This window comes from Astatotilapia calliptera, chromosome 8 (assembly GCF_900246225.1).
Source record: "Astatotilapia calliptera chromosome 8, fAstCal1.2, whole genome shotgun sequence".
NCBI classification, from domain to species: Eukaryota; Metazoa; Chordata; class Actinopteri; order Cichliformes; family Cichlidae; genus Astatotilapia; species Astatotilapia calliptera.
In genome coordinates this window covers 9,804,390-9,823,793 of record NC_039309.1, presented here as the reverse complement: position 1 = coordinate 9,823,793, position 19,404 = coordinate 9,804,390, and the positions used below count along the sequence as shown (strand labels likewise).

The window sequence follows — 19,404 nt, the reverse complement described above, 5'->3', positions numbered from 1 at the left end:
GTGTGTGTGTACCTGAATCCTGAATGTCCTTGCAAGCTGGCTGCGTGTCCTGCTGACGTGTGAGGAGAGTGTGGTAGAAAAGAATATTATGTCCACTATTATCGAAATGTGCTCATCATTTACAACAAATATGAGACAAGAGACAAAACAGATTCACACCTGGTGCCTGTTCTAATTTTTACTGTTAGTTTTCTGGCACGACTTAATGCTTAAATGCTTTAAAAAAACAAAAACAAAAGATAAGTACATGTAGGTCTGAAACAGTTCCTTACTTGGATGTGAAACTAAAGGCAAAAACAAAATATAAAGGCATATGTAGATATCTAGATACCACAGAGACCTGGAACATTCTAATATAACAGAGTCGTTAAACTAATTAACTGAATATTCTGGTTTTAGGTTAAACTCCAAGCATCAGCTACAAGCTTTGCCTTTCATATCAGCTGACTGTCCTGCTTTGTTTTTTGGTGTTGGCACCTGCCAGTACGGAGGAGATGAAGAAGACCATGGAGAAGATTCATTCATGTAGTGAAGGAAGAAATGCAGAGAGTTGGTGTGACAGAGGAGGATGCTAGGAATAGGATGAGATGGAGGCAGATGACCTGTTGTGGCAACCCCTAAAGGGGGCAGCTGAAATAAGAAGAAGAAGAACAACCAAGAGGACTGTGCAGCTGAAACTAAACTAAAGAAGCTTTTTGTAAGCCTACTTGTAACCAGTAATGATGTAAGGATATTCATCTATACACTAACAGACACTTTATTAGATACAACTGGCTGGTACTGCCTCAATTCTTTGTTGCATAGATTCATCAAGGTACTGGAGTAACTTCTATGTGATTGCATGATTACATATCTGCTTTACACAAACTCTCAAGCAGGTATACATAATAAAGTGGCCACTTATGACCAAATGCCGAAAGGCAAAATCGAGTAACCTGAGATTAGACTCCGACCGAAGGCTCTTTGCTACATGTCTTTTGCCACTCTTTCTATTTCTCCCTACTTTACTGTCGCCTCTTTACTGCACTATATAATAACAAGTGAGTGTCTGACGAGTGTATAAGGTACTGCATATTTGGCAGCAAGAGTGTTTTTAAGAAAAGCTGTCGTAACGTGCACTGAAGCTTTTTAGGCAGGACCAGATGACTCAAAGGAAAACTGAAATTTCCATCTGCAGTCATTAATATTTGTGGCACTCTTCTGTTCAGGAACCTGAACGCTTTTCCATGCGTATACATGAAAAGCCAGGGGTGGCAAGAGGAGCAACAAAACCTCAACACAGATGAGCGCAGGCACTCAGGGAAACAGGGATGATAAGTCAGATGCAGAAAATATACAATGAAGTGGTGTGGAGTTGGGTTGCACAGAAGCTTGCAGATGCACGACAGCCAACAATGAGGTTAAATATTATTTTTTTGATCTTATTAAAGGGTTCTTTACCTACATTTGACATAATAGGACAGGAAAAAGAAAATACACATTCACAGAAGGAAGAGGACTGCACAGTTTTTCACAGCGCATCACTACACTTATTCTTCTCTTGCAGTCTCAGCTCATAGAACACCAGTCATTTATATCTTATCAAGACGTATGCTCTGTTCTGGAAGTTGTTACACAGTAGAAAAACACACATAACTCCACCCAGCTGAGACCTCCTACATCCTCATACTCCCATGAGCTTTTCACACGCCCCCAGCATTCACTACTGCATGACAGAAAACACCAAAACACCTCACATTTCTCTCTAACTGACCTGGCGCTGAACCCCCGAGCGGACAGACAGGTAAAAGCGTTCATATCAAATGTGGAGCGTGGACCAGAGACAATATCAGAGTAAAAGACACAAAAAGAAGACAAACTAGAAAAGTGAAACCACTCTGTGGACCCTGGCAGACTGAAGTGATGTTGGTAATGACACTAATGATGCTGCTGATCGTTACGATAAAGACGGCAGCAGCCTCGGCGCGCGGCTCTGAAATGGACATTAGACCTGGATTTCATCCCAGTTTGGCCAAACAAACCTCGTGCCCGTCTTGCCAGGTCATGTTTGGAGTCACGGCGTTTCCCTCCAACATCTCCAGCGCCCAGTGCCTGTGAGTACACACAAACACACAAGCACACAGAGACTCACACACAAAAGGATCCACTGGTTGTGGATCCAGATGTTTACTTTTTTTGCCATCATTGTTAGATTATATTAAGCTACCATGCCTAATCATCATCAATGTAACATTATAATACAGCGCTGTGCGGAATGAAACTTTACTGTATGATACTGTCAGCTGTTTGTTATTTTTCTTTGTGTTTCATCCTGATTTTAAAGAAGCACACTATTCATTTAAATGAATTAAATTAATGTGATGTAATATTTAAAGTGTAACACTGCTAGAGTGGTGAAAAATTCATATAAATCCCCTGAAAATTAGAAAAGCCCATAGAAAGCCTTCAATGGAGTGTCACACATGTTAATAGATTTTATTCCCCATTCTGTTTACTGTTTTTAAGGAGATGTATGTACCAGTTTTCCTCGGATTACATTATTCCCCCTCCCCTCTAAATGAAGTCTACCTATCACCTGATCACCATTCTTTTCTGGTAATTGTTTGCAGGCAGTATTTGATAGCATGCTTACACTTTTCTTTCTTTGAGACTCACAAGAGCTAGAAAAACTAAGGAATAGTCAAGTCCAAACCAGCAGAGCCAAAAAGATACCTTTCTGTCTTTACCAAGCTTTACTAAATACATGATCCCAGATATTCAATAATGCAGCTTAAAAGTTTTTCATTCCTTTTTGAGTACCCGCATCTCTCACGCTCCACACATTAAGTTTAAAATAGACCCAGTGATGTAATTCGAGTTTTTTTTCTTTCTGTAGCTTGAAAGTTTGCTTTCAAGAAAGCCTGAAACTTTAAACCTGAACAACCACAAAGTACATAAATTATAGCTTCTGCTGTTTTGTAGTCTGAGCTGATTTCCTTATGTGGAGCAACTTTAATTTGTATAATTGGCGACATCCCTCAAACTGACATGCGAGTGGAGCAGCAAATGTGTCTATAAATCCCACCACCCATTCACCATATTAAAGCTATACAGTAGCTATGAAATGTTTACAAATTTGAATCTCATCCGTTAACGTGCATAATCATCCGGACGTTCCTGTCTAATCCTCGCTCATCTGCCTGGACGAGTGGTTCAGTTTTGCTCTCAACTTGACTCGGTTGGTTTCATTAAACATTTAGTGATTCGGGGAAATGCATGCAAAGTTTTTCTGCTCATCCTCGGCACCTTGTAGCGCAGCAGCAGCTACTTACTATTGTTGGCCACTGAGCAGGTAGCCACAGGTTAAAGACCCCCCGCTGAGTTTTCTTGTAAACAAACAAAATGAAGGGTTTAAAAGTCAGAGCTTCCCACCAGGACAGTCTGGGTTATGAGCTTGCAGTCTTTTTCTTTTTCTTATGCTACTTTGTGTGTTACTGTTATCAATCAGCAGAATACAGGATGAAACTGTCGAAGGATTGCGCATTGTGTTGTCTGCACTATAACACGATGATTGCCTTAGCTGTTGCCCAGTTATGATAAAGTCCTGTTTGTACATTTTTTTTAATACAGATTAAGCAATCAAGACATTCATTCATGATTTTGGTACCAGGAAAATGAGCAAAGTTCCCATCTTTAGTGTAGAGAAATCCAAGCCTCAGGTAAAGTTAGGGCTGTGCGATATGACCAAAATCTCATATCCCGATATAAGAATTCTATCGTCCGATAACGATATAAATCACAAAAATGTAACATTTTCTGTAAATTCTGTGAATCTCGGGCAGCTCGACTTGCGGGAAGTGTTCCAGCTGTGCGTCATGTAGCTGGAGTCGAGTGTTTTAACCGATGCATGAAACTATACATTTTTAGACATAAGTTGTAAAGGCCACAGTTTTCTTTGTGAGTATTGCGGGGAAAAGCCTGTTCTAATGTTTGAGTCTAAGGTTTATTTTTTAGGACCTGGCAGCTCTTTTTTAATTCTCATCTGTAAATAATCTGCTCTTTCACGTGATTCAGTTTATTTTGAAAAGTCTCAACAGGATCTTGAGCTTTATTGTGAAAGGTTTATGTGGAACATAAACAAGCGGACACGCGATGCTGTTACAGTCGTTGTTGCTAACCACAACAAATAAAAACAGGCGCTTGTCCGTCCCTGTGGTTATATAAAATATAAGAGAAAGAGAGAACTTTAAGAAATTAATATAGCCACTACAGTGACCATCAAAACGATGAAAAAATATTGCCGTAAACAGTTTATTTTACAACACCACGAAACAAACGATAGCGTAAAATGAAACTTAGACGTTTTTATATTGTCATCCGATATATATCGTTATATCAAACAGCCCTAGGTAAAGTTATTCCTACTTTCATAGTGTCACTTTAACCTGTAGTGCTTGATTAAAGGTGACATGATTGATTTAGGTGTCTCATGCAGATCTGAGGGTGATGCCACTCATAGTAAACAGTGACCTTTTGCTTTGGCTGCTTAAACATTTGCAAAGAATCTCAAGGCCTTCCAGAGAAAGAGACAGGGTGAGGTGAAGATTAGAATCACCCTAAGCATTTATTCAAACTTCTATCGAAACGTACACACAAGCAGTTTCTCCTTACACAATCTATCTTTCCAAAAAAACAGAACAAAAAAACATAGCCTATGAGTAAATACAGCTGACACACACTCAAGACAAGGACACACTTGTGGCAGAAGAAGCAAACATCCCTAGAGATGCGCTGCGATCTCCCAGGAGGCCATGCGTGTGTTCTCTTCTGCTCTATATTTTGCTCGAAGGTCAAGGCTCGGGAACAGTGGGGATATTTGCAAGTATGCAGTAAGTATGCTGCAAGTATGCAAGACCACATGCAAAGAGCTTGGGAACTCGTGTAGACTTTCTTCACATATATTTTGTTTCACACATGAAAAGAAAAAAAATCTCATCGTGACTGAGTAACTGACCTTCTTCAGTGGTCAGTGTGCACACAAAGCCCCTGCGAGCCTTGTGATCAGTGTGAAGTGCTGAAACCTGATGTGAGTGGCTGTTTCTGCATCAACAGGGAAGTTAAGCAGACGCAGATCAGAGAGATTCAGCAGGGCGCCTTCTCCAGCCTCCAGCACCTAATGGAACTGTAAGTGTGCGCCTGTCGATTATGTTTGTTCTTCGATGCGGAGCATAATGTGCTGAGGAGGTCAAAACACACGAGATATGGATCATCCAAACAGACGGGGAATAATTCAGTTGCATTCCTGGTAACACAGCCAGGAATGCCACTGTATTCATTCAATAAAACAATTGATCTCCATATTGGGGATCAATTTTTTTTTATTGAATGAATAAAATCACTTTGGTCCACATTCATATTTAACAAGAGCTGGAGTTATAGATATTGATTTTGTACTCATGTGACAATTTGTACACGGTGCCAATTACGTTATCACTTTGCTTTCTACATAAATATATTTCTACAATAAACTTTTATAATTAGCAAACAGTGATTTCAAATTAAATTGTTCTTTTTTTCTGCTGCTATGAATCATTTTAATTAGTAGTGATTAAAATATTGATCAAGCAAGGATCAGTTGTTCAGCTTCAAAAGTGAAAATAGTTGCAGGTGCTGACTCTTACATGTTAAAGTGTAAAAGAAAGCAATCACAAGTTAAAAAATGTTTGATAATAGATTGAACTTTTTAGTTGCCTCTGTTGTGATTTTCATGATTCATCTGCAGAGTTTATTTAAGAGACTTATTGATTTTAAAACCATAGGAATTGCAAATAGAAACTGTGTTTTGCACATATATTTAACCTGGGTGTGTCCTACACCCAAAGTTTGTTTTTATTTTTTAATAACTTTACAGGAAAAATCCGAGGATTCTGTCTGATTTGAGACATCGATTACAAAAAAAACCCTCCTATAATAACTTTTATATTCTTTACTTTTTCTTTTACTCGTCATTACTGCCAACTACAGGACCATATCCGAGAACGACATGCTGGAGAGTATCGGTGCTTTTGCCTTTTCTGGCCTCCCTCAGCTCACCAAAATGTGAGTATACTGATTACTAAAAGCCGCTGACTGCATAAAGCAGATTTTATCCTACATGTTTGTGTTTAGTCTTTGTAATGGAACATGAAGAGCTCCGGCCTCTGAGGAAGATCACCCAAATAGTTGAGAAGTTAAGCATCCGAGGGGTGGCGGAGACAAAAAAAGACTCCAAAGAATGAGTGTGAATGAATAATAGACCACATGATTTTTTAAAATATATTTCATATTCGTGTGTTTCCCTCAGTTTAATATCTAAAAATGCTGCTCTGAGGAATATCGGGGCTTTTGCTTTCTCCGACCTCCCTGAACTCAGTGAGATGTAAGTATAACTGGCAGGATAATAGCACCTGTGAAACCCCATAATTGCAAACCAGTCATTTATATTAATGAGAATCTGACTGAAATATGTTTCTTTCAGAATCATAACAAAGTCAAAACACCTGAGTTCCATCCACCCCGATGCATTCAGGAACATGGCAAGACTACGGTTCTTGTGAGTACTCAGTGAGAGTTCACATTTCTACCACAGTTTGTCTCTCAAAACTGATTGTGAGTCCAAAATAGGTCACGGGTGACAGCTCTACTTCTGATGGCCCGCAAATGATCAAAGACATTATTTTTTAATGAGCTTGGCTCCCCGGTGTCACCCTTCATCCCCAACATGGGGGGGGGGAAAGTCTTTTTTTCCACAAAATGACTTAAAGGCCATTTCATGACTGCTACTTTAATTTGTTGCAAACAAAAAAAAAGTCTTATTTTATGTCTTTTGAAACAATCTCAAAGTAGCAGTTTATAAAGAACACTGCAGCGCTCAAATCCCTTACAGACATTCTTAACTGTTACTGTTTGTCCCAATTTGTGAAAACTGGGACACATAAACAGAAATCTGCGATGGAAAAAAATAAAGCGATTGCTTTTTTAAAGAGGGCCACCTTAGTGCAAGTTTAGTTTGTTTTCAAATATTTTCCTTGGGGGTCGTGGGGGTGTTATTATGCTTGTTTACGGCTCCATATTGTTAATATAGCTTTGCAAAATTTGCAGTTCAAAATACTCCTTATTCATCTTATGCTGGGCCTTTATGCAGCCCATGGAAATAATCCATTTCATCTTCTATGAGCAGGTGGGTGAGGCTCTAGACCAGGGGTCCCCAATCCCAGTCCACGAGGGCCGGTGTCCCTGCAGGTTTTAGATGTGTCCTTGATCCATCACAGCTGATTTAAATGGATAAATTACCTCCTCAGCATGTCTTGAAGTTCTTCAGAGGCCTGGTAATGAACTAATCATGTGATTCAGGTGTGTTGACCCAGGGTGAGATCTAAAACCTGCAGGGACACCGGCCCTCATGGACTGGGATTGGGGACCCCTTCTTTAGACTTAGAGCCAGACCTGTGTAAGAGGATCATAATAGGAATTCTGGCCCTCTTTAACATCACACAGAGCCAAAAGTAGAAAAAAAACTGTCGGAGCAGCCTGAAGCCTGAGCTTTTGGCTCACAGGTATTACTTGACTATATGAAAGTAATTCTTGCCTCACAGCAAGAACGTCCTGGGATTGAAATTGTACACCGGTTAATGGGTGATTTTAAAAGATTTTAAATTGGCTGTATAGGCGCCTACACCTGATTTAGAATATTTTAAATGGCTGATCCTGTTTCCTGATCCACTAAAGGAAACACGAGAAATCAAATCAGAAGTCACTGACTGACAATCAAAGACAAAGACCAAGGAAACACTACATATACATACACACACACAGATAGGGGTAACAGCTGGTTTCCAGTTGGTTATTAAACAGATGAAAACAATCAGACAGTCTGATGGCCGAATGGCAAACAATCACAAAAAGAGGTAAACGTAGGAAGTAAAACCAAACATAAAACAGGATGTAAACAAGAGACAATTAGACATGAGGGCTACGACTAAACGTGATAGGAGCAACAGGAGAACACAGAAAGCAGGAGAAACTACATGCACAAAGAAACATAATATAACCCACAAATATAGCAGGGACCGAAACACAACAAATGGCCTACATTACAAAAACACGTTGGACCTCATTGGTAAACGGTGCCTATGCACCAATCTGTGCATAAACCATGAATATGAATATTTCATGCACAAATCTGTGATTCATTGTAGCCCGAACCCTAACCTTTAATCCAGGAGTTCTCAAACTTTAAAGGGTCTTCATAATGTTGACATCCAATTAGCTGGTTCAGACTTAAAATCACTTATCAACATGGAGTGACTCAGAGATATATTTAGTATAATTAGCTACCTGGCTGGTTAATAAGCCAGGCTACTCAGCAGTTGTAGCTCAGCGCCCCCTGAGAGGAGCAAATGTTTTCATGACAGACTGATGTGAAGTGTCACAATTATATCAGAGTTTCTGCAGTGAAAATGTGGGAGGAAGCAATGGATACGTTACACTTTTGTTATTAGTAGAAAGTTTCTCCATTAGTATACATGTCTCTTTCAAGGAGCAAGACTTTATTGTAATTCTTTAAAGTTATCTTGAGCAAAAGTTCTCCAGGCTTTCTGAAGTTTTTCTTTAGACACTGTTTGCTTTTTTTAGTCATTTTTATTCCACCTGACCATTTTCAGAGGAATGGGTTTTTGTTTTGTTTTTTTTGTTTGCTTGTTTTGTAAGTCACGTAATGCTAAAATATGAATCATAAGCATGAAAAATTCACCTAACTTGGGGGAGAAACTAGAGTTGTATTTTTAGGCAATTTGTTACTAGCTGCCACAAAAACACATAATTTGTCCCCATTTTTATTACTGAATTTTTTAAAAATGCCAATGATAGCACACAGAGCAACGAACATAAAATGGCATTTTTGCACCAACAATGAGATTCCCGAGAATCGTCTTTAAGTTATGTTAGGATGGCAGACACATCAGACATCAGTATGTCTTTGTTATTTTTTAATCTAATTTATTACAATGGATGAGACAGTGTATGTGATTTTATCACTGCTACTCCCTGCTTAGTGTCTGCTTTTCAGAGGTTACAATTTAGTAACATGTTCTGGTTAAACCTTTACTTTTACATCACAGGACTATCTCCAACACCGGGCTCAGGATTTTTCCAGACTTCTCCAAGATCCATTCCACCGCCTGCTTTCTGCTGTAGGTCTCAGTACAATTACAAAAAACGATCTCATATACACGCCTCCACATGTGAATTTATAGGCTATTATATGCATACAGAATTAAATACTCCCATAAGAAATCACACCACTAATCATATATTACTGCAGTAAGAATTCAGCAGTTCTTACCAAACAGACTATCAGGAACACGCACCATCTGTCCCTAGCCGTCATCCTTTAAAAATCCATATTCAAATTGTCTCCCAACTGACATCTGTCATCTTCAAAAAGACAGTGGATTAGACAGGCACTGCTGAAGGCTTCCTAATGTTTTACACCTTCTGCTGTTTTGGGGGGGTTTTCCACTAAAAAATGTATTTCTACCACTTACTTAGCAATAGTGGTCATTTATCTTAAAGTTTTTGTTCTTTGTACTGCTTAGGGATCTTCAGGACAACAGCCACATAAAGAGAGTCCCTGCCAATGCCTTCAGAGGCCTCTGCACTCAAACCATTGCAGAGATGTAAGCGATTCATCTTTCTTTTTTAGAAACACATCACCCTCAAAGATCCAAGTGGGCATTACATGCACAGTGATGAATGTTCCACGAAATGCTCTTTGCCCTCTTCACTGAGTTTCTCCTTTTTTCTATGTTTCATACTCATACTTTTATTGCCTTTTATAAATTTTTGTGCTTTCCTTTTCAGCTGCAGATCATTAATCTAACATAAAATTACATTTTTTTGCTTTTTTGCATATGTCACAGATTGTTTTCTTTGAAAAAAAAAATGAAAGCATTAGTGTAATTTTGAGATAGCAGTAATTAATTACCTCTATTTAAGGCTTCTTGATGCTTTCACTCAATCATTTTCATCTGTAAAAAAAACTGCTGCTAGTTTAAAAATTAAGATTTTAAATCAACCCACATACTAATAGAGCAATGTTGTACAGAAGAGTGAGCCAAAGGTTCTCCACAATGATGTAAGAGACCGATAAAGTCATACAGAAACAACTTACCAAAGTTATGCTACTCAAGGTGATTCTACAAGCCACCAAATTCTGGGGAGTTTAGTTTTAGTGTTTAATTTTTAACAGGACTTCAGAGAGTCCTACGAAAACTTTGTTAGCAGTCATTTGGTAGGTACAGATCGAAAATTTGAGTTAGCATTAGTTCAACCATGACAGGTTCCAGTAGTGAAGATGCAGCTTAATTGCTAATGAATTATTGATATCAATCCCGTATTACTGAAGCCAGTGTGACCTTTTTGATTTTAAAAACCTTTGCTGACAGCACTTTTACTTGTAGCAGTAGTTTAGCTGTTTGTTTAATGTGCCTAAATCACCAGGAGCTTTAGCCAGCAATAGGTTAGCTTAAAAGTTAGCTTAACATAGGAGACAGCAGTGGAGCCACATTTCTGTATAATTTACTGTATAACTTAATTTATAATTTATCTACTAATAAAAATTGTATTTGTTCAGCTCTTGTGGTTTTACAGGGATGATATGTCTGACTATTTCTTGGCTTTAAGTAGCTTATCGGGCAGTCAGGAAGTTACTCTACCTATCCAACAAATAGTCTGGCACATAACCTCGTGTAAAACTGTTTTGATTTGGGGTTGTTTTTTTTTACACTTTCAAAAAAACAATATAATGTGTTAACTAATGAGTCTTACAGGAGGGAGTAGGTGGATTTTTTAAACCTTTGAATTGTGCCAGGCTAGTTATCATTATTATTATTTCCTTCCAGGCTTTGTACTAAGCTAATTCAGAAAGGGTGGTACCAGTTGAAGGAAATAAATGTCAAATTTGCTTTTACATGTAAAATATGTAAGTATGTATCACTAAATGCCACTCACTCATCATTCCTACAGGAATAAATGCACTCTGCAGTCCCAGTTACCTCTTATGAACTCTGATAACTGGGAATCAAACTGCATAGTCTTCAGCTTATGAAGAGCAAAAAGTCTACTTTAAATTCTGTGTCTGATAAATAAATATTCGTTCAAATTCAAAGCTTCAGGGCCATCATTGGTAGGCTGTGACTCTCTGCACCCAGACTTCAAAGCAAGTTTATTATTCTGTGACTGCGCGGTAAAAAAGCGAACAAAACCATCTTTGTTTGTGCAGCTTTTATCTACAGAACTCGATGTTCTCCAATTCAGTCAGCAGTGCCGGGCTAGTTGTTATTATTATCTTTTTTTCCTACCAGACTTTGTGCTATAGTAATCCAGAAGGCTGCTGGCTGTAAATTAATAGAGATGGATAAAAGGATGCAATCAGCACTCAGCAAGAAGAAGCTGGATTTTTTTTCCATAAATGCAGGATCCTTCCAACAAAACATTTTGATGGCAGCGTCTGAGATCCATACTGTTAAATACAGAAGAAAAGTAGGAAGCAGAAGAGGCAGTAGAAGGCGACACAATCATATCAACGCTTTACTCAGTGTTGCACTAAAACTCTTTGTATTTGTACAGCTTTACTCACTGAGAACAAAAGAAGTGCAAACACTAAAATTGGCATTGATAGCTAAGTAAGTTTACAGTTGGAAATGTTCTGTGTTGGAGCCACATGACTGTAATTTGGCTTCCCTTTCTAATGACAGACGGCTCACCAGAAATGGCATCAAGGAGGTGGCAAGTGACGCCTTCAACGGAACAAAGATGCACAGATTGTGAGTCACAGGCAGAGACACAATTACAAACAGAAGATTTAAAAAAAAAACATACACATTTAACTCCACTCTCTCTTTCTCCCTTGCTCTCAGGTTCCTAAGAGGCAACCGACAGCTTACTCACATCAGTCCCAGTGCCTTTGTGGGTTCCAGTGAGTTGGTGGTACTGTAAGCATGACATTCAACAGTAACTCATGCCTAAATGATTCACCCTGCTCATCATACCTTATTAAAGTCAGAATGTTGGAGAAAGCAGGGGGTGGGAGATGATATCTGCACAGACTTGGAAAATCTTTACAGATCTATGATTAAAAATAGTTTAGGGTCAGGTGAACATGATGGACTCTACCTGGAAATAGAGATTTCTGTTTATTCCCCTAACAAAGAGACATGTCTACTGAAGTAAGAATCAGAAAAATTATTTGTTATTCTTTTGGACCATCATCACTGTGATGTTTTTTTTCCTTCACTCCCTGGCAGTCACTTGGCAATCAAACAGTACCTTCTCTTCAGCTTCTTTCTTTTCTTTTTTTTTATTCAGCTGGCACTTCTCTTAAATCCAAGTGCATTTCATGAAAATTTATATTTTATGAACTGATCAAATCTCTATTACAGACAGCACACTAAGGGGAAGAGAAGAATCTGTTAAAAAGGCAGTTCACCCCTAAATTAAATTAATGCATTTTTCCTCTGGGCTGTGGTGACATTTATCCATCTAGATTGTTTTGGTGTGGGTTTCCCAGCTTTGGAGATATTAGCTGTAGAACTGTTTGCCTTCACTTACATGTGACAGAACTGAAAGACACTTGCCTTGCGGTGCTTAAACCATAAAAAATATTATAGTACTGTGCAGAAATCTTATATTTTAGAGTGAAAATTGTAAATGGATGCAGCGATTCTTTAAAACAGTGTAGAACGCAAGTGAGAGAGAGTTTGTCCTGACCTAACCCGCACACTGTGATAACGATTTGCACCAGAAATTTCACCTTCAGATTCATCACTCCATAAGACCCATCCACACTGATTTTCAGTCCAGTTCTTGTGTAATCTGGCATGCCTCAGCCTTTTCTTCCTGTTTTGCTTCCTTAAGAAGGGCTTCTTGACAGCCATCCTTTCACTGAGAGCATTTCTCATGAGCCTTCAGTGAACAGCAGATGGATAAGCTGAAGGGCCTGATGCGTCTCTCAGGCCCTGTGTCACGTCTTTGCTGGATTTTTTTCCTCCCATTTCTTATGGACAGGAAGTTCAAATGTTGTTGTTCATCTGCTGTCGATAGTTTTAGGGGCTGCTACTTCTTCTTTTCTCCTCCACTTGTCCAGTTTCCCTCATTTTTCAACACATTGAACACAATAACATGATTTGCCAAGCTTTTGGCTAACAGCTCTTAGGGAATCACCTTGGCTAAAAAAAAATGTATTTTATGCCTGTCAAACTGCGGTATTATTTTAGTATTTCTGGTATATTCAGTTGAAGAAATTGGAACAAATGATGTGTTTCTGTGACAGGCTGCTTGTAACAAAGTGCCTAAAGATACAATTTAGAACTGGTTCTTCGCTGAGATTTTTGTTATGTATAGACACGGCACTAGTTAATCACTTGAGTTAGGTGCTATTTTTATGCTTGAATGATTCATAGCTGAGTGTTCAGTAGTTGAACAAAACAACCCAAGTTTCCTTGTGAAAATGGTAAGTTTCGAGGATCGGACTGAAACTGAGTGAAAAAGCAGCCAATGTCCAAAGAAAGACTGAAAGTCCTTCTGAAAGCCTGGAAACTTGTTGCTGAAGACCACTCTGTAAAAATTTTAAGACACCAGGAGACGAAATCGTAAATGCAGTGGCACAAGTTAAAATTCAACTCAAGGCCCTTTGTCGCATGTTTTCTCCTACTCTCTCTCCTAGCTTTGGTGTCCAATAAAGGCAGAAAAAGGCTTAAAAATACCAAGAAAAAATGTCTCTTTCCCAAAACATGGCCAGGTTACTCAACAACAAAAACATATTGACAAAGCTTCCTGTGAGCAGGAGGAACTGTTTGCTTTCTGCTGCTTCCATTACAGCTCAATCGTGAATGGAGGCCATTAAGGTTTATCATTATGTCTTATAATGTGAACATGCCCCTCATTACAGGGAAATCCCATCTTCCACCAGGTGATAAGGCCTTTATGTAAGTTCCCCAAAGAAGGTCCACTCTCTTATGTTATGTCTTATTTCTTCTTGGTTATCTCTGCCAGGACCTACTCTTTAAAGTCCTTGTGATATGTTAATTTCCCTTTCAGGCCATGTCAACCTTGCGTAGGTTATCTAGGGCATTTTATCCATCTCCTCCACCACCAACCTTTGAACTCTTGGGGGGGCAGTCACTATTTTCTATGTTCATCAGTTGAGCTCTGGTTTTTGAGATGTGGTCTTTGAGTAGAGTAGAAAGAAAACAAGGTTTGTTGAGTTTTTAAAAGTTTGTTTGTAGACAATTTAACTACCTCAAAGAAAGACTCTATTACGTTCGAAAAATGACAGAAATTTTGACCAGAAATGTCTTCAAAACCAAGCAGCTCACACCAAAAGAATTACTTCAATAAATACCACTAGAGCCCAGAGGAAAAGTATGTCTGTTTGCTTCTTGGGGGTGAACTGTCCATTTAAGCATGCTATTGATTCCGGAAATAAAATTTTAACTCACTTTTTTTCTCCGCTTGCTTCTGCAGAGACATCTCTGAAACAGCCCTTGCCTCTTTGCCAGACTCGATCCTTGGAGGCCTCAAGAGGCTGATCGCCGAGTCAGCCTTCAACCTGAAAGAACTTCCTCCTCTTCAGCTCTTTACCAAACTGCGCCAGGCAAAGCTGACATACCCATCACACTGCTGCGCCTTCCTGAACATGCACCGAAACAGGTACGCGTGCTCTGCCAGTCAAAAGACACCTGAAGATGTTTTTTTGGAAATTGTATGAGATTTGGGGGAAGTTGCTTCTTCACTTTGTTGCAAAGAGTTACCTGGTAGGATTGAAACCACTCTTACTGTTTATTAAATGTGGCACTACAGTGTGAACTGTCTGTGAAGCTTACATTCAGTCGCTTCAATCCAGTGGCTCTCTCACTGTGGGGTATAAAGACTACAAAAAGGCTGGGAAAAAAGCTATGAAGTGAAACTAAATTTAATTGGATTTTCTTTTGTAAGCGAAAATATAACAAACAAGATTTTTGATGCTGTTTTGGATCATAAATAATAATGTGGGCTGTTAGGCGTGAAGCATTTTTGCCTTTTGAAGTGAGGCATGCCAGGAAAATGTTGGGAGACACTGGGATGAGCCCTTACATGGACGTACACAAATGTGTGGGTTGGTTTGTTTTATGGTCTTTTCAAAATCCTATTTGTCCATTTCTGGTTAAATGCCACTGAGTCAACAGCTCAAGCAGTTGCTGAAACAAAACTCATTTACTTTGTTCCTGTGTTGTCCACTTTGTGTGTATTGTTGTGTACTAGATCGGGATGGCACTCACTGTGCGACAACCCCGAGGCTAAAAATAACCTGCACTTCTTCAGGGAACACTGCTCCAACTCCACCTCCATCACCTGCAGCCCAGCCCCTGATGACTTCAACCCCTGTGAAGATATAATGTCTGCTGCCCCCTTACGCATCCTCATCTGGATCATCTCTGTCCTTGCCCTGCTGGGCAACACAGTAGTTCTCCTTGTATTATTAGGTATGTTATGTAATTAAAAGGTATTTGGATATTTATGTCTAGAACACCTAAATAAATATTTCTCCAGCTCCATCACTGGAACTGACAGATCTTCAGGCCTTTCTGGTTTAAAGTAAACCCAGGAAAACTTTTTAATACATTGTTTACCTTCTCAGTTAATCTATTTTATCAGAGACCATTTCCTGAAACCTGACCAAAGACTTTTTCCCCGAAACTTAACCAAAATGTATGAAAGCGTGTTTCTGCCACTTTATTTGGCTATAATTTAACATTTTTGGCTATTAACTCCATTTTCTGAATTAGGTATCTCAAACATTTGACTTACTCAGAAGTTTTAGTTAGTAAGTCAAAACCTTGAGATGCGTAATTTAAATATTTGAGACAATAGCCTTAAATTTTGAGATATTTTGAATTTGGGTGTTGTTAGCAGCGAAGGCAGGAGGAACCCAAGCTGTGGCTCTGCTGCTCTGATCAGTCTGCAGTTACACATATCTGTGTGAAATACGCTCGGATGCCCTGTGGGTTCTGAAACCTTTCCTTTCATGTGCAGCATAGGTTTTGGGGAAACTGTAGCCATTCTGAGGGATTAGACACATGGACTAGCCATCCTTTGCCATGGGCCTCGAAAAGCCTCAGGCGCACCTCACAGGACACGCAGTTTCAGAAATGCTCTAACCCAGCTGTTTAGCCATGACAGTTTACTCCAAATTGTCTGGAAACTTCCTTTTACTTACCCACATTTCACGTTTCCAAAGCAGCGAAATAAAGAAGTGACTGCCCATTTTCTGCTTAACATATCCTACAACCCCATTAAAGGTGCTAATGCCATTGCTACCATGTTATTCACCCATTTAATATTTAATGTTATGGCTCATTGGTACTTTGGATCTGCTAAGTGGATTTTATTGCTGATATTTATTTATTTGTCTTCTTTATCTGTGATCAGGCAGCCGCTATAAGCTGACTGTTCCTCGGTTCCTCATGTGCCACCTGGCCTTTGCTGACCTCTGCATGGGCATCTACCTGGTAGTCATTGCAACCGTGGATATGCTCACACGTGGACGGTACTACAACTATGCTATAGACTGGCAGATGGGCTTGGGCTGCAATGCTGCAGGCTTCTTCACGGTGTGTATTCATCACATCACATCACATAGTGACAACGCTCATTCAAGCATGTGTTTGAATTGTAAAGTAGCGTGTCTGTGTGTCATTTACAGGTGTTCGCCAGTGAGCTGTCAGTGTTTACCTTAACAGCAATCACCGTGGAGCGCTGGCACACCATCACGCATGCTCTGCGACTTGACCGCAAACTTCGCCTGAGACACGCTTGCATCATCATGACAATAGGCTGGATCTTCTCCTTGCTGGCTGCACTGCTGCCCACAGTTGGGATCAGCAGCTATGGCAAAGTGAGTGTTAAATTTCACCACTATATGCTGATACAATTACTACAAGGTGGTACTTCACTCCTTTCTTAAACCAACCATCACTCTACTTTTATTGCTCTACTACTTTTACTACTACCGGTACTCCTAATACTGTAGGTGTCTGCTAATTTAGCCTGCCAGTCCATAGTTTATATTGTTGAATTATGTCAAGACCCCCGAATACTGTTTATTGTTTTTATTTCTTCATGCAGGTGAGCATCTGCCTCCCCATGGATGTTGAGTCCCTGGTCTCCCAGTTCTACGTGGTCTGTCTTCTCCTCCTCAACATCTTGGCGTTCTTCTGTGTGTGCGGCTGCTACCTCAGCATCTACCTCACCTTTCGCAAGCCTTCATCAGCGCCAGCCCACGCCGACACCCGTGTGGCTCAACGCATGGCTGTCCTCATCTTCACAGACTTCATCTGCATGGCTCCGATCTCTTTCTTCGCCATCTCAGCTGCCCTCAAGCTGCCTCTCATCACCGTCTCAGACTCCAAGCTACTGTTGGTGCTATTCTACCCCATCAACTCATGCTCCAACCCCTTCTTATATGCCTTTTTCACCCGTAACTTCAGAAGGGATTTCTTTCTCCTCGCAGCTCGCTTCGGGCTGTTTAAGACTCGAGCGCAGATTTACCGGACAGAGAGTTCCTCGTGTCAGCAGCCAGCGTGGACCTCTCCAAAGAATAGCCGTGTTATCTTGTATTCCTTGGCCAATACGCTAAGTCTAGATGGAAAACAAGAGTGCTGACTTTTACCCACATTTACAGGTATGGACTTTTTGCCTTGATTGCATATTATATCGATACAAACAGGCTGCTAATTCCTTAAAATGATGCCTCAGATCATGAATTTCGATTACTACCTGGGAAATTTTTTCTGTCTTCTTAGACCAGAAAGATCTAAGAAAAAACACAAAATTCAACCAAGTGAAAGGCAAAAGAGCTGAGAACTCATTTTTGACAATTTGACCCAGGAGTCTGCAAAACACAGTGATTGTTAAAATAAACAATGCTCTTGCTCTTGCTTCTGTTTGTGCTCCTAATCTGATTCTGTGTTTATTGGGCTTGAGCCAGTGAAGGCTTCCACTGAAGACTGCGCTTCGGTTAATAAATAGCATCCAGAGACCCAGCTCTCAACAGAAGTGATGATCCTCCATATAAAGATCTGGGTCAGTTCAACAAAGAAGTTGATGCTTGTCTCTGTGCAAGTCTGAGATCTCTGTTAGGGATGTACATGTACAAGTGGTCAAGATTAGACTTCCAGGCCATGAGACCAGAGGTGTACAAGTCACAAAAAGCTTTTTATAAAATTATATTTATATGTCGCCACAATCTGAGCAGTTCAGACCCAAGAGAAAGCATGCATACCTACCATGTTTTCACCTCTCCTTTAAGGTTACACATAAATCACCATGTTTCAATCATAATAGTATCAGCTGACTATTCAGCACAAAGTAGACACAGTGTTCAGTGGCGTGTCTAAACTTGGTTACCTGAGCTATGCACTGCAGCAATCCATGCAAACATGACCACAAAAGAACTAATTATACACTCACTGGCCACTTTATTAGGTGTACTTGTTTGGCTGCTTGGTAATGCAAATACTTAATGAGCCAATTGCATGGCAGCAGCTCAGTGCATTCAGACACATAAACTGGGGCATTTTCAAGATTTTTTAAATGTGGTGGCATGGCAGAGACCAAGAATACAGTAGAGGGGGGAATTTAAATATTTGATTTGCAAAAAGATCAGAAAACTGACAGAAATTATTGGGTATGATTTTTGGTGTGCAACCCTGTGTTTTTTATTACAAGTTTATTGTGTGAAAAGTGGTGGAAAAAAAGTATTTAGACTTAACCTAAGTAAAAGTTGTAATTACACTTAAACAGCTTAATAGTTCACAAGTTATATAATCAAAATGTATTCAAAGTGCCTAAAGTAAACACACTCTTTATATAGAATGGCTATTTTTTTCTCGTCTCTTTAACGAGGCAGCTGTTGATGAGTTTGATTCCTGATATATTGTTCAATAGGTTCATTTATAAAACAAATACAATTAATGTACAAAATAAAAAGAAGCTAAGCTTTAAAATGAGTATTATGTAGTATGAAATTATAACAATTGTATCCAAAATAAAATGGAATCAAAAGCGGAAAGTAACATAACAAGGAAGCATTTAAATAAAGTACAAGTACAATAAATCTCTGCTTCAGTAAATTACTGGAGTAAATATACTCACTTACATTTCTAATTGTTGATACCAAGCTTTCATCCAATGGTGTTGACCATTGCAAGATTACTAAAGGGGGGGGGGGGGGGATGCCACTCCAAGCTCCTCCCCCTCTAAACATGCCTCTATGTAAACGTAATCAAGACAACCTGCTAAAGTCCAAAATGAGCACCAGAATGGGAAAAAGGTGATTGGAGTTAATTT

The 19,404-nt window shown here is 39.5% G+C and overlaps 1 protein-coding gene across 3 annotated transcripts; it reads left to right on the top strand.

The window, feature by feature from the left end:
- Positions 1 to 1,680: 1,680 nt before the first annotated feature.
- On the top strand, positions 1,681 to 17,993 carry fshr (follicle stimulating hormone receptor). 3 transcript variants are annotated; one of them, XM_026178386.1, is made up of 15 exons: positions 1,681 to 2,093; positions 5,092 to 5,163; positions 6,004 to 6,078; positions 6,323 to 6,397; positions 6,497 to 6,571; positions 9,138 to 9,209; positions 9,615 to 9,695; positions 11,775 to 11,843; positions 11,937 to 12,011; positions 14,542 to 14,727; positions 15,319 to 15,539; positions 16,486 to 16,667; positions 16,760 to 16,951; positions 17,182 to 17,471; positions 17,567 to 17,660. In XM_026178386.1, the coding sequence occupies exons 1-15, from the start codon at positions 1,903 to 1,905 to the stop codon at positions 17,583 to 17,585; spliced, it is 1,875 nt and encodes a 624-aa protein (XP_026034171.1). In that variant the 5' UTR covers positions 1,681 to 1,902; the 3' UTR covers positions 17,586 to 17,660. The 3 variants fall into 3 exon arrangements, with proteins under 3 accessions (XP_026034171.1, XP_026034170.1, XP_026034169.1); XM_026178385.1 differs by having other exon boundaries at positions 15,379 to 15,539; positions 17,182 to 17,993; XM_026178384.1 differs by having other exon boundaries at positions 1,682 to 2,093; positions 17,182 to 17,993.
- Positions 17,994 to 19,404: the final 1,411 nt, after the last annotated feature.

Excerpts from the sequence above, each read along its gene's own strand:
- fshr (XM_026178384.1), top strand. The coding sequence starts at position 1,903 with ATGTTGGTAATGACACTAATGATGCTGCTGATCGTTACGATAAAGACG. Across the intron at positions 2,094-5,091 it reads ATCTCCAGCGCCCAGTGCCT|GGAAGTTAAGCAGACGCAGA; the intron begins GTGAGTACACAC and ends CTGCATCAACAG. Across the intron at positions 6,398-6,496 it reads CTCCCTGAACTCAGTGAGAT|AATCATAACAAAGTCAAAAC; the intron begins GTAAGTATAACT and ends TGTTTCTTTCAG.